The 18,393-nt window shown below is 28.5% G+C and overlaps 2 protein-coding genes across 2 annotated transcripts in view; one reads left to right on the plus strand and one right to left on the minus strand.

Moving 5' to 3' along the window:
• The window catches only part of LOC132941294 (uncharacterized), a 129,699-nt gene extending 125,380 nt beyond the window's left edge, over positions 1-4,319 (minus strand). Inside the window, exon 1 of the mRNA XM_061009287.1 lies at positions 3,907-4,319. The gene's annotated coding sequence lies outside the window, so the exon portion shown is untranslated. The remainder of the gene's footprint in view (positions 1-3,906) is intronic.
• Positions 4,320-14,754: 10,435 nt separating this feature from the next.
• On the plus strand, positions 14,755-17,892 carry LOC132940309 (trimethylguanosine synthase-like). The gene is made up of 5 exons (XM_061007826.1): positions 14,755-14,789; positions 14,856-14,931; positions 15,001-15,141; positions 15,335-15,501; positions 17,743-17,892. The coding sequence occupies exons 2-5, from the start codon at positions 14,919-14,921 to the stop codon at positions 17,782-17,784; spliced, it is 363 nt and encodes a 120-aa protein (XP_060863809.1). The 5' UTR covers positions 14,755-14,789; positions 14,856-14,918; the 3' UTR covers positions 17,785-17,892.
• Positions 17,893-18,393: the final 501 nt, after the last annotated feature.

Raw genomic sequence — 18,393 nt, forward strand, 5'->3', positions numbered from 1 at the left:
ATAATATAATTATAACATTGTACATTGGACCTAGTACATCAATTATTTAAGTATTCAACTTAACATGTAATAATATAATGTATTAGTTTCAATAGAATTAAATGTATTTCAAATACACTGCAATTAGCAGTCATTGTATATGAACAAAATATTGAATATATTATTAAATATCTAAATGGGTAATTAATACAGTTAAATTATTTATAAAATGTATGGTACATGTATTCACTAATTTAATAATGGGCATTATAATCATTAACTACATAGTTAATATTTTCTTAAATTAGGTTTGTACTTTTTTTTTATTGAAATAAGTTTATATTTCACCCAATACTATAATAATATGTAATATAAAAATATTTTTATGTAATAAAAAGAGCTGTAAATATTTTCAGTGATAATACACACAATCCACTTAACTCTTGCAAACCAAATAATACAAAAAAATCTCTTTGGTTGAAATCACGTTATAACGAATGTCAGATTCAAATAAAAGTTTTTCCACGAACTATATAATACATATTATGCAGAACCAAAGTTTATATTTATTTCAATAAATCGATCTGCTTAGTTGTTTATTTGTTTATTTGAAATATTAGTGATAACAAACTTCATATTATTCTAAGAGTCTGGAATGAAAAATATTTTTTTTAAATGTAGTGATATTTGAATTTTATCAATACAGTTGAACTACATTATTGAATACATTATTAATTAAATAAAATTTAACAATATAACACAGTATTATCGTACAGGTAAATAGTAAATTTATATCATCGCTGTTATAATACGAATTTGTTTAATAGCTTTTGTACATCGTCGATTATGAACAATTAGTACCTACCTATATTATTTTTATATTCTAAGGCCTGCTAATAACTATGTGAAGTTTTTTCAGATTTTCAGATATAACTTTATTAACATATTAATGCATACCATACGTCCCCATACTATTTCAGTTCAATGTGATATTATATTAAAATAATAAAATGCTAAGTTAAGAGTATATAATATTATGAAGTATAATACTGTATTTGTACGTAGTATTTAGTTACAATTATTTTGAAACAAAAAATGTAACTCATTATTTAATCATAAAATAATGCTTCCATTATTGTTTAAAGTTATAACAATACAAGTGTAATAACTTAAGTTTAATGAATATTGACTTGAATACGAGTTTATAATAACTTAATAGAGTGCACCGTTTTAATTTAAAACATGTTTTATATTTAACTGCACAAACGCTGCTAAATGGAAGCAACAAACAAAACATACATAAAAAAAAAATTGTAATCTATATTGAAATTTAATTTAATTTGACTAGTCATATTATAATATATCTTCAATGTTAATTATTAATTCATCCGTACCTATATCGATCAAAAAAATCGTAATTAGCCTTAAAAGTGAAAAATTTATAATTTGTAAAAAAACAATATGATTTTCATCTTGTACATTATAATATATAACGCGTTTACATAAGTATTGAACCATTTAATAACTGTTGCTGGGAAAAAAACTTATATTTTTATGTTTAAAACTATATGGCATTTATAATTGTATAATTGTATAGTTAAACTATGTATATAGGTAGCTATTTGTAATTTGTTTCTAGTTTCTATTTGTACTTATATTCAATTTTGTTTTAAGACTGTATTATCCACCTCCTCATTAACAATGAATATTTATCATATTTTAAGATAGGTATAATATTATTATATAACGGATAAAATTATTTAAAAAAAGTATTTTTCATGAACTACCTCACTCATTTGAGGTTTACGGACTGTATATATATACTGAAGTTTCAAAAATCAGACAAAAATTCTGCACTATAGCTTTGATATCAAATGATAGGAATATTAAATATCAAACAAATAGTGTCTGTAGTATTTTTACATTAGAAATTCTCAAAGCCATCCAAAGCACTCAGCTTAACGATGATAAGAAATATTTAATAATATCTGATTCCTTAACCACTCTCATCAGCATACACAAGTACACAATTTAAAAAAAACACCACAACCAATTATCGTTCAAACAATCAATAAAATAAACGACCGCAAATATAAAATATCTTTTGCGAGGATTCCTGGACATGTAGTCATAAAAGAAAATCAAGACGCTGACCAAATATCCAAAAGCTACAGTTAGTGTAAAGAAAAACACGATTTATAAAATTAAATACAATAAATCCAATCACATTACTGAATGACAAGACTAATAGTTCAAATTACAGAGTAATACATTCAAAGAGATCAAGCAGTCCATACTACCTAGGCCCAAAGCCCAATATCAAAAAAATACGTGGTTATAATCAACCGACTTGGAATACCTATTGGCGACACTTGCATCACACCACACGGACACATCGTGGCCGAGGAAGATACGCTTCCATGAAAGCCTGCGGTACACATCACAGTAAAACACATACTTATTATTGCCGACGAAATATTGAATTAAAACACTAAAGTAACAGAAACTTTCAGTAACTCTACATTACACTACAAGTTGCTGTTGAAATTATCTCTAAAAAACCCCAATTGCATACAATTTGTATGCTAAATATAACGTGTGAATATAATTATACGGACGATGAAGATAATTGGGTGTACAACAATAATATTTTCTTTTTTTTTCTAAGTTGATCGAAGTATTACTGAAAATTAAATTCAACAAAATTACGCATTTAGAAGCTACTGTTATTTGATACTAATATGTTTCTGCTTTTCTGGTGACTACATATTATTACACTGCAAGTGCGGTAGTTGTTATGGCATGTCAATAAAATACTATACCCATGCAGGGGATCGTTATGGTTTACCAAATTATTACCCGTGTATTATAATAAAACTTTGTAGTACCACAATACTATCCATTAAATAAAACACTTCATTTTTATAATAAACTTTGATCCTCACTTACATTATATTTGGAATTAAACGTTAACAACATATATTTCGTTGTGACCATTTATTCTTAATAAGTATTTCATATCCAAGTTTTCTACAAAAATTAACAGCATTGTTCTTTGCTTTATAGACTTATAGTAATATTGAAAAAACTAAAATCGTGTACTAAATAATATTAGTGATAGGTTTTAAATACAATACATTTAATAAATAATCGAAATGAAAAACTAGTCATTACTTAAGGTACTTGTATTGTAAGTATTGTAAGTATTGTAAGTATTGTAAGAAAGAAGTATATCCTCGTGAAGTGTACAATCCTAAATGAAATACTCGTGAACTATAAGAAACAAAATTCGTGTTTATTGGAAACCAGAAATTGCACTCATGTTAATTGAATTAGATCCACCGAGTTAGAATAGTTATATGATATCATAAAAACCAAACCAATTTATGGTAAAATATTACCTTAATTAAATTATATAATATATAGAATAGAAAAGTTAAGTCGTACGTATACATTTTTAATTCAACGCATTTGCGAAAACCTATGATGAAATACAATATTATAATATATAATATTATAATTCATTATAGCTTCAGTTTTTGTATAAAATACGTAAGCTATAGATTACAGTGCTTAAAATATTTTACTGTGATGCCGATAAAGTATATCTGTGTAAAGAAAAAAATTGATATTGTATTAGATGATTCCATATTATTATGCACTTAGAGAGACTTGTTTTTTCGTTTCTTGAAGAGCTTTTAGACAGCACCTATGTAATATTCATGTTAATAATATGGTAATACATATTATGTGCATTCAGTTCTGTACACGAGGTGATTCTATCAGTATAATTATTACAAAATAAACACTACGGAGTCATGAGAATGTTTACTATTCGATTTTCGGGTGATATATGAACTATTAATTAGACACAAAACCAAAAAGAAAATGTACTACAACTACAATGACTATATATATAATACGTACCAATGGGACAAAGTTATAAAGGCAAACGATTAAAAATGATTGGACATAATAATAACATACGCGACGGCGACGGAACAATCTCGCGGTGTTTTCGGCCGGAATAGAGTGGTGGCGGCGGCGATGACAAGTGTATCGGAGTAAAAAACGGGAAAAAAAAATTTAAAAAAAATTGTATTCTCATAAAAAAATCTACGACGAGTGATCTCCTCGGTCGGTGCGGCGGGTGGCGACCGGTGGTCCGGGACGGGGAGGTGGCGGTCACTCGCGTGCGTTGTAAGCGTGTTCGCGCGCCGGATGGTAGCGAGCGAGTGACGGGCCGCGGGCGCCGACGACTGCCGTTATACTGTTGCGGAGCGTGCACGCACTATCGGAATGATAGTATTACTATATACGCGATATACGTGTAAACGCGGCGGCGGCGGCGAGATAAACCTATGCGGCGCAGCGGTTTCGACGGTTCCGGGCTGCGCTCGTGGGCATCGTATACCTTTTTACGTGTGCTGGTGCGCGCGAGCGTATACGCAGAGTTCAACACCGTATACCGTGTGACGCGGCGCCGTGGCCACTGGGTTCGTGGCCATCGGCGGCGGTGGCGAGCGGTCGGTGCGCGGTGAGGGGTATGGGGGGAGAGGACGTGTGACGGCGGCGGCCACGACGCCCGCGCAATTATTATGACCGCGCACCGCCGCCGTCGCTCGACCCTGGCTGCGGCAGCAAACAAGTGGTTCGCGCAACAGTGTGCGCGACGCGCGACCACCGACCCTTACACCCGCAGTGTTATGTGTTGTTTATGCGATATAACTATATTATGATTATTATTATTCTGCCGCCGTGTTTTACACCACTCGGGGTCGCGAACAGGAGGTCAAATTATTATTATTATATATTACACAATTATTATCATCCATATACCGCTGTGAAACTGTCTGATGTACCAGTGGCGATAAATCTAATAAGTATAGGTGATGTGATTAGAAATTAAATAGGTACATAATGTTTACAAAGAATAAAAAAGGATTTATTCTCTTAGCGTGACCATCATTATATAATATACCTAGGCTCGCCAAATGGAGATTGCTCGATTCGTTATAGTCAGGCTATTCTTATTACAGTTTATAGATACGTATGTGCGTTTTAACACCAGTTTTGCTGACGGCACCAGCCTATAGAAGAAGAAATAGTTTTAAGAAAACCGTTATCAAAATTATTGTATCCACTAAAAAATTACACGTTGATTAAGTTATTGTTTTACTTTACATAATTACGGAGGATTTTTGGTATCTGCCATTGTGCCTTAAGACAGAAAATTTGATTCAATCTTAATCTTTGCTGGTGCCTGGTGGTATATGGATAAAAAATTTGATCTAGCTGACACTTTTTTAAGTAAAAAATATTAAAATAAGTACTTTTCTCAATAAACATTCTAACAATAACAACTGCAAAACGTAATAATATTTATGCAACACCAGTTTTTGAGAAAAATCTAGATTTTAAAAACTTAAAATATTCACAAAATATAAGGATTAGTTTTAATACAATATATTATATACAGATGATTTTTTCAAAATATTTAGACATATTTTAAGCTTTTTATACCACCAACCTATATTTATATTAACACCATCCTACTACAGGATCTGCAATATTGACTATTAGAGATTAGTCATATCAATATATTATGATATGCAATGATTTTGTTACAAATTAGTAACTAACTACAGAATTAAAAAAATACCAATAGCAATAAAAACATAATAATATAACATAAATTACACTTAGAATGCGAGGCGTCACCGTTTTCGGCCAAAATGTACCCTCCTTCCCTTTTCGGCCAGTGTCACTTTTCGGCCAAAACATACTGTTCCTTTTACAATCATAACAACTTAACAATTTGTATATTTAATTAAATATGATTGAATCCAAAAATGTGATTTTTTAATAAACATTCTTACCTACAATTGAGTGAAAAAATAATAAAATAAAACAATTGGCAATAAAATGGTTTAACATATTATTAACTTAGTCAAATAAATTAACTATTAATTTTTGTTTAAAAGATGTTTCTATTTTTATTACCTTTACTCTTCAATGTAAGTTTAATTTCGTTCATAGTTGGTTATTTTACTATCATAATTATTATTATACACCTATTCTTGTTACCTATATGTTTTATATGACTATATTAATTTTTATTCGATTAATGTAAGTAATAACATTGATTATAAATACTAATATAAATATATAATATAATCAATTGTAATAATAATATGTTATAACAGTTAATTGCCAATTGTTTTATTTTTTATTTTTTTCAGTTTTTTTACAGTTGTAGGTAATAATGTTAAAAAATCACTTTTTTGGATACAATCGTATTTAATTAAATATAAAAATTGTTAAGTTCAATTGTTATAATTTTAAAGAAAACTGTAGGTGCTGGCCGAAAAGGGATAGGTAAGTGTTGGCCGAAAAGTGACACTTGCTGAAAAGGGGGCCGCCCAGAATGCGGACCCATTCATCTCAAAGCTAATTTATTATTTTTATTTTTATTATTATTTACATTTAAACAAGTTAACGCAACTAGATCTACTCGTATATATCCGTTAACATATTTTTTTTAAACCTATTATTACGAAAAATGTTTCCAAAACATATTAATCAACTTTATTTTATTATACAGTTATTAAAAATAATTATTATAGACCTTTAATGTATATTTTTAAAATTATATTTGGTCGTTTCAATTAAGTTTGAAAAACAATGGAATAATACGTGTTCATTGTTTTGGAGTGTACCTACTATCGTTGTATTATGCTTTAACCCGACAACAATTAATCATCACATTCTAAAAACTATTTCGAGTGGAATATATACCAGTGATGTTGATGAATTAACTGCAATATGATATTAAAATCATATAAATATATAATACAACCCTGAACGCAGAGCCGTGTTAAGCAATTCAGCGCCCTGGGGCAATTCGCGACCCCTTCCCTACAATTGGGGCCACAGGTAGCATATTAAGCGCAAATAAAGGCGCCCCCCTTACTTTTACAAAAGTATGGTGCCCGGGGGAAATTGCCCCCTTTGCCCCCCCCCCTTAACACGGCTCTGCCTGAACGGTAAAACAAACTACTAACTCTTGTATTGCAAGTCCTTCTCCCAAGTCCAAAATTGTCATGTATCCCAATCAATTCCATATTTCTACTACACGTTATGAAGATAATGAACATCTTCGCCATTGTACCTATATGGCTATATCAATAGCTAATTTGAATGTCTCCTTTTATCATCTCTATATTTGTAAATGAATTCATATGATTTATTCGTATTATTAATTTATATTGTACAATTAAATTAGGAATATCCTATAACTTGTATTGTTAATGGTGCTCCACTTGTAATCTTGTAATTTATATCTATAACTTTGAATAAATTAATACATGATAATATTATATTTGACGAGAAACCACCCCCAAGAGTGAGCCTTACATAAAGTAGTAATATCTTATAAATAATTTTCGAATAAGTACTATTTAGATGTAATTAAAATAGTATGCAAACGTCAGAACAACTCATCACAACAATTAAGTTTTAGTAGTTCTGCGCTATTTGATTACTTAATTAACTTATATTTTGAGTTTTTTTACTACCTACCTATTACATTAAAACTTAAAAGTTATAAGCAAAATAATTAAATTTTAACATTAAAAAAAGGAGTTTAAAGATTATTCTTTAAAATAATTGCCGCGTATCATATAGCCATTAATAACAACCCTAAACATGATAAAATATTCTAAATTACCAAACACCTTTAGCATAATTAAATTTTAATTTATAGGCATTTTTAAGTTAAAAACACCACAACTAAAAAATGGCCAAGTGGGGTAAACTGGCAGTGATTTCGAAACGGATCACAGGTGGTCACTACTTCTGAGCAAATTGGCTTAACTAGAGAAAAAGATATCACAATCTCTTCCCCTTGGGATGGCAACAAAATATATGATGAAGTATCTAAAATGTCTGTCACTAGACGACTGAACTAGGGCTGACATAGTGTCAAATGAAGAATAAAAGAAAAATATCCACCACAAAGTTAATACATTTCAGTTGAGGGTTCCGAAGCCAGTTTTTCAAATTTTCCACAATTCTATAAAATTTAAAAATAAAATTTTATATTTTAGTTACCGCCTCAATTATAAGACTTTTCCACTAATCTTCTATCCGATACCTATTTAGCGGGGGTTGATAGGGTGTATTATATCGAAAAAAATGACTTTACGGGAATAACTCTAAAGATTTGTAGAATTGTCGGATTTTGATGACTATTTTTTTATCTGAAAGAATAAAACTTCCTACGACCCGCATCGATCTCTGATTTTGTATTTTATTTCAAATATTTGTATTAAAAAAATTGTAAAAAAATGCTTTTTATTTCGTAATTTTTTTAGACATATTATAAAGTTGAAGAATAAAATATTGAAAAACAGAGATCGATGCGGGCTGTAGAATATTTCCCTCTATCAATTAAAAAAAAAATTATGAAATTTGGTTGATTCTACAAGGTGGTATTGTTATTCTCGCAGAGTGTATTTTTGAGGACAAAATGGCATCGGCACTGGGCGCCTTAATAAATTGTATTATGATTATGCTAGATAACTACCTGTTTGGATAATTTGTAAATACCATTGAATACCTAGTCTAATCTTTTAGCTCAACCAGTTCAAATTTTTAATTTTAACTACGAATAAGTAACTTCTAATTATTATAATTTACTAATATACCTACCTAGGTGTATTTAGATATTAAACTCTAAAATAATAAAATATTCCAATTCAAGTATTATAATTAATATTTATAATTTTTAACAATGTATTTAAACAATTATATTTTATACTATTATTTAGTTTTAAAATAACAAGATATTATTTTTATTTTAGTGTAATAAAATAGTAAAAATACAATATAAGAACAATTTTTGAAATGCTTTTATCTGTTTTTATAAAAAATATAATATGAGCTCCCGATTTTTATTAACTTTACAAAATGTTTTCGAGTTATTTACACCTAGTAATAGAAAACTAAACAAAGGATATTGAATTCAGTCTTCTTAAAAACGCTCTTAGAAGAATTTCTAAGCTATCTACGATGAATGACTTTGACTTGACCCTTTGACTTTTTAGTATTTTCACAAAATAATAATTTTTTCTTATTATTTTTAACCAATCAATTTAGGTATTATATTAATTTCGGTATTGGAATAACCTTCAAAAATGTTTTAAGAGATACTAAATATACTAACAATAATATTTTCCATAACGCCAATATTTTTAGAAATAATGAGTGTCGCGTTATAATATGGACCATCTGGTATATATATTATACTATACAATATACTGGTTAACTCCATGGCTTAAGATTATGGAAAATATTTTGTACACAGTTTTAAATATTATGTGTAACAAATAAACCCAAACTATACACAAAAGTTATATAGTTATTGTATAACCAAGCTGTACTAATTTAACTTTTAACATTTTCATAATGATTTTTTAATTTTGTCAGGTATTTTACACACATTTTGTTTTGGATACACGGGTTAACTATCTAATAGTATTATTATTAGGTATCATGAATTCTGTTTTTATTTTAAATAATAGTATCTGTCAATATGTTGCAATATATTATAAAAATATTAACAATTCGAATAATATTTTAAGATATTTATAATCATTTGTAGTGATTATTATTTCGGTCATTATGGAAAAAAGTGTGCTCTAAAAGTTTCATGCGAATGTATTTAAATATTTTAAATACCTAATATATTACGTTACAGTATACTTTAAAAAGATTATTTTTAAATTGTCTCAATAGTTTCTGAACACTGAAGAGCATCCACGTAAATGTTTGACAAAATATGTGTTTGACCTAGCTCTAGCCACTATCGTTCTTGAATTCAATGATTCATCGTTGCATTAAAATTTAATATCACAATATAATACCATCTTACTCAGATGAGAGGGAAGTGAGAGGACTAAGACTAGTACCCAACGCGGAAACACGCAGTCGGCGTATCCTGTTTAGATTTTTTTTTTATAGTTAACATTTTCGAGAGAAGTATATTTTATATTTTAAATTCAATTTAAGACAATGTATAAACATTATTTCTTGTTTTCGTCTTATGCTCCAATTATTTTATAAAGTCGTTGAAATGACTTATAATTTCGTTTATAATCATTACTTTAGAATTCAATACACTAAAAACTGAAAATAAATGCATTGAAAAATAGTCTTAACGTTTTTATATTTGAAGTTTAAAAATTTCAGTTTGTGTTAATATTCATTTTATACTTTTGTTTATGTTTTATTGTAAAATATAAATAATAATATTGTATTATATTGGTGGATAATGCATATGCAATTTTATTTCAAATCCATGACATTTTTTATGGCTATATAATATACTATATAGCCGTTTACATCGATGAACCATATCTGTATTCTATTTCTTGTTATTTCTTTGGTTGTTAGAGCTCTTGCATTTTTATGCTACCACGTAACTTAATTTTTTTTTCTGGGGTGTGGAATGGAGTAGATACTTTTTGTCCATGGGCTAGTTTGTACATCTACTACAGTGATTACTCGAATAAATTATTTAATTTAATTTAACATAATATAGCTTATAGTAGCACATTTTACAATTTTTAAAATACAATCAGTAGCTTTACATATTCTAAATAGATTGTCATATTATTTATTAAAATAAATTGTAATTTATCATAATTTCTGTTCAGGTGGCACCTTCCTATTCTTATTGATGTTTTTTTATGTCTAATGTTATTTTATGTCACCACACTTACTTATTATCCCTTGTCTATTGTATAGATTGTAAATATACTATTTAAAATAAACAAAAAAAAATGTATCATTAAAATAATTGTTTTGTAACCTTTTTTACGTTTACCTTTTTTACTTTTTAGTTATACTATATAATATCATTAATATCAGTTTATCTTCTATGTATTGATTAGATTAAAGGTATTTATCATAAAAAACTATACAGAACTATACTCAATGTATAATGTTTATGCATATTGCATATGTATATATTATTATATTGGACAAACCATATAAATAGGCAAACGATAATTATGCTCAATTGATTTACTTACCTGCCCTAAGTCTATAAACAACTCAATTAGAGCAATAAAGAATGTGGAATAAAAGATCAAATTCGCATTTTTTTCTTTTTAATTCTTTAAATTCGTACCTAGGTAATTTAATTTTAATTTATACAGCGGAAAATCAATAGATTTTAATTATCAAACGTAGTAATTATTAATACTATTTACTTACATTTTTACTGTACTAGGTGAAATGCACACTTTTAATTTTTTATGAGAGTAATTAGTATATAATACACTATTATAATATTAATATAAACCTAAGACCTACAGTAGAAATTAATGCAATTTTATTATTATTCTTTCCCTATTTTATGATCTGAAAATATAGTTGCTCTTGAAATTTCAAAATTATATAATGAATTTAACGATAAAATCGGTAATTTGGAATGCATTCATAATTCAATTGGATCTAAATGATGCGAAATAAAATAAAATAATTTTATTTCAAAATACATGAATATTATATTATCATAGTAAACCTCATTCCTCCATGACAAAATAACAAAAATAATAATTAGGTAACAATAAACTGGACAGGAAATATAACTGATCTTTTATGAAACCATCAACTAAAATTATTATAAAAATAAATGTATAAGTTTAAAAATATATAAAATATCTTTAGAAGTAAACTTCAATAGTAAATAGAAACATTCTATAATGTAAAATGTTTTTTTGTTATTTTTTGTAAGGTGTAATATACAATCTACTGAATACAATATGAAAGTTTTTCCAACATTAAGTGTTACCAACTTTTCAGAAACTAAAAAGTGTCCAGTTCAGATGTTAGGCTTATAGAAGTTACTTCATACAGTTTTTAAATACACCATAAACACCAGAAAAATTATTAAAACACTTTTCAAATAATCTATAAATAAGTAATAATAGTGCAGACCACGGTTGGATTATAGTATAATATAATATTATAATATTACTATGAAATAATCTGCCACAAGTTTTGAGTATAAAAAAGCAATTATGCGGTGTAAGGTTTACTGCCTTGAAACCAATGTATAGTAGTTTTAATAATTTATTATTATAGATATCCACCACATTGTTTTTATTTACTTATATAGTTATATCCCAATGCGGCGTGGTGTATAGGCAATTTCGGTACATTGGTGTGTAGATAGCTTTTGAATCCAGTGGTATTAAAAAACGATGCAATAATTATTATTCTAACATAATACTAATACATTCGTTATATATCCAATAAAAACTATACCCTTTATGAATCACCTAAAACGTTTTGAATTTTTCAAAAAAAAATGTTTATAGTTATATAAATTAAAATTGTGCACTATTTTAAAAACAGTAGAATATCTGATAAACTGTTCATAATTTAAAATAAGAATTTTAAACAATTACATAAACTAAAAATTTTAAGAACTGAATTGTATTATTTTATGCTTTAGTTCGTTACAGATAACATAAAAATGAACTACCTATTTATACCTGCGAAAGTAAGGCTATTCGTTTTAATTTTTAGTAAATTTGATTCTACTTTAAAACTAAAGTAGTCAGTCGGTATAATGTATTATTCAACAAATGTGTAAAAACTAAAAATAACCTTTGCGAGAAAGTCAATTGAAACATATTATGTGCAGTGCTCGAATGTGTGGGAATGCGCAGGGGGATGGAGCTCCTCTACTATTTTTATTTTTTCTTTAAATACCCCAACTATTTATTTTTTTGTACTTGGACGAGTACAGTGTACAAACTAATGCCCAAAATAATTTTTATTACAATGTGGAGTGGATCTAAATTGTTGTCAATCTACCAAATATTTTGTTGAACTCCTCTAAAAAATCTAAAATAACTCCACATTGCAGGCCGTTTTTAAGGGGTGATTCAGGTGGGCAATAACCAATCCTGATATATGTTAGGGGGCCAATTATAAAAAATTAAAACGATGTTTTTGAATATGCAATGGAAAATTATAAATTATTAATAAATATATAAATAAATTTGTGTAACATTGGTTCCTTTGATTTCTTGTCTGGTGGCACTGCTGGGAGCCTTCCTACTTACAATTAATCAAATGTTATATTAGGTCACCACACTTACTCATTATACCTGCAGTATAGATTGTAAATATATTTTTAAATAAAAAAAAAAAAAAATCGGTTCTGAATCTACAACCAAGAAATATCTTTTAGGCGAAGTGAATATTTTTTTTTTTAATGATCTCCCTTTTTACGAAAATATACTAAATTGGATATCACCAATCCTAATAATTATACCTTGGGGCATGTATACCATATATTAGTATGCTATAGAAATACTATCTTCATTATTTTATAACAAAATAGATATCTAAATAATATTCAAGTCTGCAAAAGAAGATTTTCATATCAATTTATTATGAGAATAATAATATAACTCAGTCTTCCCAAGTTTATTATAATATTATACAATTATATTATATGTAACTCTCGCACGTATTTTTTGTCGTAAAATTAGAATAATTTTATTGGAAAATATATAATACCTATTTTATTTTCTCCGACGCACATAAAAAACCCGTTATCTGGTTCGATAAAAACAAGATCGGTACGTTATTGTCATTAACATTAACACTCAAAATATTCCTATAAATAGCGTTAGCAACCGTAAGACATTGTCTACTGATCAGCTTACACAGAATACAGAAACGCTTATATGGCCATACACTGTTTCGCTGTTCCACTAACGGTTTACTTAGAGTTTCTCAAGCCTATATCTGTTGCAATTTCGCTTGTTAATTTGTTTTTCATTTAAAATTTTTTCGAACATCATGTTGGACGTAGGTAAGCTCTAGTCTTGAAACCGTTAAACTTCGTGAAGAGCGGGAACGCTAATTCGTCGCCGGTTTTTCGTTTGACGAATACGTAAGTTTATTTGATATTATAGAAATACGCTGCTGCAACCTTGCAAGCCATTTGTGTAACGAGTTTATTGACGAATTAACTTTAAACTATTATTATTAACTATTAATTGTATTTATTTTATATTTTTATTGCAGGACGATAATATTTCTTTAAAATCTACTGTTATTATCAGTTATATCAGTAATATCGGAGTTGACGATCGTATTATATATAATCTACTCGGGATTGACGATAACCATGTATATCCGCAAAGCGTGGACTTCAGTTCTCAATATGATTGAAAAAAATATCCCCGGGGTGATGAAAACAGCCAATGAAGAAACAGTGTCTCGCTATTTCTCCATTTGCACGGATTACCTAAATAAAACCTATAACCGTCATACTCGTGATTGTCAATTCGTTTTTCTACTTACAATTTTCAAACGTCATCACGGTTTAAATGAGTGCTTGTATTAAAGTATTTGCAGTTAATCGTTGTGAAGAGCGGACACGCAAGTGGCAAGTCCGTCACCACTAATTCGTTAATTCCTATGTCCGGATTGATGGTCGTAGAAGAAACCGTGAAAAAAGACGCTCCGGCAATAATTATTTAAATGCGTATACAGAAACTGCAATTATCCTATTTATGTTTTTAACAGTCCGTCCGTATAGAAGCAAATCAATCTTTGAAATATTTGGAAGTAGTCACACACGACTATGTTGAAGATGATACCGAAAAACAAGCGTTGAATGGTGATAGCTGAAATAGTACACTTTAACGTATTAAAATCGACGATAAATCTGTGTTTATCGATATTTAAAGGCCATCCGCAGCGAAACCAGATACTATGTACATTTTTATTGGTAATAATTAAAAAGCAGAATTTAAATATTTTTTTTTCTATTTTTGATCTAGAAATGACACGTCTAATTATTGAAAAAAAAAACTATCTTATTTTCTTAATATAGACAAGGGATCATGTTGGACGATGGTATGTAAAAAACATTTAAATATACATGTTTGAAAATAAAAATGATATAATAATTATATGTTTTTGTAGAGAGTTTTTACTCTGTATGTCCAGAAGTATTAATAGTACCTATATTCATTGCAACACGGTGCAAATCTGTGAAGGTTGAAATTCATCCGTCCTGTGGCTCAGGAGGAAATATTATTCAGCTTGCTAAATTATGTGATAAAGGTACCCACTACAATATTTTTTTATTAAAAAATTAATATCGTTTTCGTGAAAATAAAATATGAAAATATTGTTTCTACTTTATTGTAGGTAGTAAACGAAATGTAATTGTCATTGTGTATACAATTTATAATGACTACCTATATTGTATATTATATATTAATAGCTTATATTAATTGTTTTTGTGTTTGTATAGTAATTGCTGTGGATCTATCACATATACGAGTTCATAGTGATTTTTTCAAACTTGGGAATGAGATAAAAAGTTCTGTGATCGTCACCTCACCGCCATGGGGTGACCCGAGGTGTAACCAGATGTCCAACATTGGGCCGTCGACGATGTTTTTAGATAAAATCTGGAAGGTGAGAAGGGAAATGGGCCCAAAATAAATAATTGTTTATTTATAATATAGATCAATAGTTTATATTTTAAATCTCTTTAGTGTTTATAAATAAATAGTCAACGGAATTGAGATAAATATTTGCAAGATCAAAACCGTATTCATAGACAAATATCAAACAGTCTGTTCTTGTATTCCCGATCCAATAATGTTAGCTATAAGTTATTATTGTGTATTGAATATAAAAACATAATAAAAAAATAACTAATAGACTATAAAATAGGGTTCCGTGTCTTTACGCCGACGGTATTTTCGCCGATAGCATCTACGCCGACGGCATAAACGAGTATATCTATGCCGACGGTATCAATGCCGACTACAATATTTATTAATACGACAGGGTTAGGTTATGAATAAAAATATAATAATAGCTATTGCCTATTGGCTATAAGGTAATTAATATTGAGCATACAAACATTTTTGATATAGATACTCAGTAAATTAGTTATATTTTTCAATAGTTAATAATGATTACCCCTTTTACTATTCTGTTTAATATCTAGGTACCTATTTATATATTATTATATTCTGAGAGTATGCAATTTATTATACTGTTGATACAAATTAATACACATAATATTGCCCATTAATTACATCTAAACATATATTTTGGGTTTTATACATCATTATGATATATTATAATATGATTTTATGATAAAAAGTAAAAAAAAGTAGGTAGTATAATTTACTTACAAATCAATATGTTTTGGGAATCGATGGTAAGCAATGTCTCTTGTTTTGTCCTGTACATTTGGCACATCGAAGCAGCACAAAACGTATAACCATTTTAAATAAATATTAATGAATATAGTTAGGTACTTGAGAAAAACAAAAAAAAAACCAAAGTTCTATGCACAATCCGAATTATAAAGATTTAAAACGCGACACAAAAAACGGAAAAGGTAAACAAATAAAATATAATTTAAAATATTAATGAACATAACGTTACCAACTTCTTGGCGGAGCCTCTAGTGATTCGTTCGTACCTTCAAGGCTAAGCCTCCACTATGTTATCACACCCGAGAGCAGCCGTTAATCATACTCACGATTTAAGATAGTATAAGAAAAACGATTCTGAGCGAAAACGGTCAGTCAGCCTATGATAATACCAAGTATTATATTATAATATCCATTTCAATGGCCCCCCACTTTCGAAATTTGAACTTCTGACCACGCAAAACGTTTGTGCATCGTTTGTGCAGGAATGTGCACCAAGTCCAATCGTTTGTGCACAAAAACTGAAAGCTCTATCCCTAAAACAAAATGGGGGGGCCATTGAAACGGTATCCCCCCCACATTGAATATTTGGATTTTTGAATGTGCCAAACGTTTATGCATCGTTTGTGCAGAAATGTGCACCAGGTCCCGACGTTTGTGCACAAAAACTCCCAGCGCTATCCAAAAAACAAAGTGAGGGGTATTAACACGAAGGTCCCCGTTTTTTGAAATTTTAAATATTTGTCATATTAATAAATGTTGTTTACGTACCTAATAGGTTTAATAGAATTTTACTATTGCCATGTAAACGTCTAGAAATAGTAGGGCAGTAGATTCATAATATATTATATTTAAATATTGTATTATAATAATATGAATAATATAATAATATTATGTTTTAAATATTCCTAGGTTATTTAAAAATTAAATACCAGCGTTTCTAAAATACAAATACAAAAATCTTAATTTAAAATATCTAAAAACATAACTACCGCTTATAAATTATAACCACAGGTTAGCAATACTAACTTAAAAAAAAATAAGTTATAAATTAATATAATAATTGCTTAAGTCGTATACAACCGAACGCAACTTAACCTAATAACTATTAGTTGTTACATCTTATAATACGTATTTTGGGTATAACATTTAATTTTACACTTTTAATTTAATTCTGAATTGAAAATGTATCCCTCATACAGTTTTTTACTGTTACTAAAATAAACATTATTGTTTATATGTAATATTATACCCACTCAGCACTCAATATTTTTTATAATTTGCAAGAAACCATACATTTGCACCAATAAATACATTATCTTTCTTGAATTACTGTTAGAAGCAATCATAATAAAATATACAGCAAGTTTATAATTTAAGTTAATTTTTTTAAAAAATATTAAAAATATTATCGATTTCTTGTGTTAAATTAACAAAATTGTTTTAATACTATATTAATTAAACAAACAAATCTGAATTCTTTCAGTACACACTATACCAGTGGTCGGCAACCGGCGGCCCGCTTTAAATTCTACGACAACGACATTTAATCGAATATTATATCAAAAAAATCATATTGTATAAAATATATAATTGAACGTTTCTATCAGTCATATTTTATAATGGTAGATATACCTTGACAGTTACCGATAAGATACCTAGAGTAGATACGACGAGTGTATTTGGATTATAATATTAATTTTCTATTCTGTTCAGTAAAGTAAAACGTTGTGTTTTTCAACTACACGCCAATCCATTTAATATTGATTATGAAGATGTTGATGTTGAGCTTCAAATGGAAATAATAGATTTGCAGTCACAAGATATCTTAAAAGACTCATTCAAAGCATCTCCTTTACTTTTTTTCGTTGAACTTCCGGCATCATTTTCAAAAATTAAAAATATACCTGCAAAATACTTCAGTATGTTTGGATCCACTTACGTGTGTGAACATGCCTTTTCTCATATGAAAAAAATTAAAAATCCATACCATTCACGTTTAATTAATGACCATCTCCACCATATACTTCGAGCCAGCACAAGAAATTTTAATGTGGAAATTTAAAAAATAATAAACAATATCCAACAAAAATCAAATTAAGCCTAAAGCAGTTGTAATGTCCATACTTTTATATTA

This window comes from Metopolophium dirhodum, chromosome 3 (genome assembly GCF_019925205.1).
Source record: "Metopolophium dirhodum isolate CAU chromosome 3, ASM1992520v1, whole genome shotgun sequence".
NCBI lineage: Eukaryota > Metazoa > Arthropoda > Insecta > Hemiptera > Aphididae > Metopolophium > Metopolophium dirhodum.

Excerpts from the sequence above, each read along its gene's own strand:
- LOC132940309 (XM_061007826.1), top strand. Across the intron at positions 15,142-15,334 it reads TGCTAAATTATGTGATAAAG|TAATTGCTGTGGATCTATCA; the intron begins GTACCCACTACA and ends GTGTTTGTATAG. Across the intron at positions 15,502-17,742 it reads TTTTAGATAAAATCTGGAAG|TACACACTATACCAGTGGTC; the intron begins GTGAGAAGGGAA and ends GAATTCTTTCAG.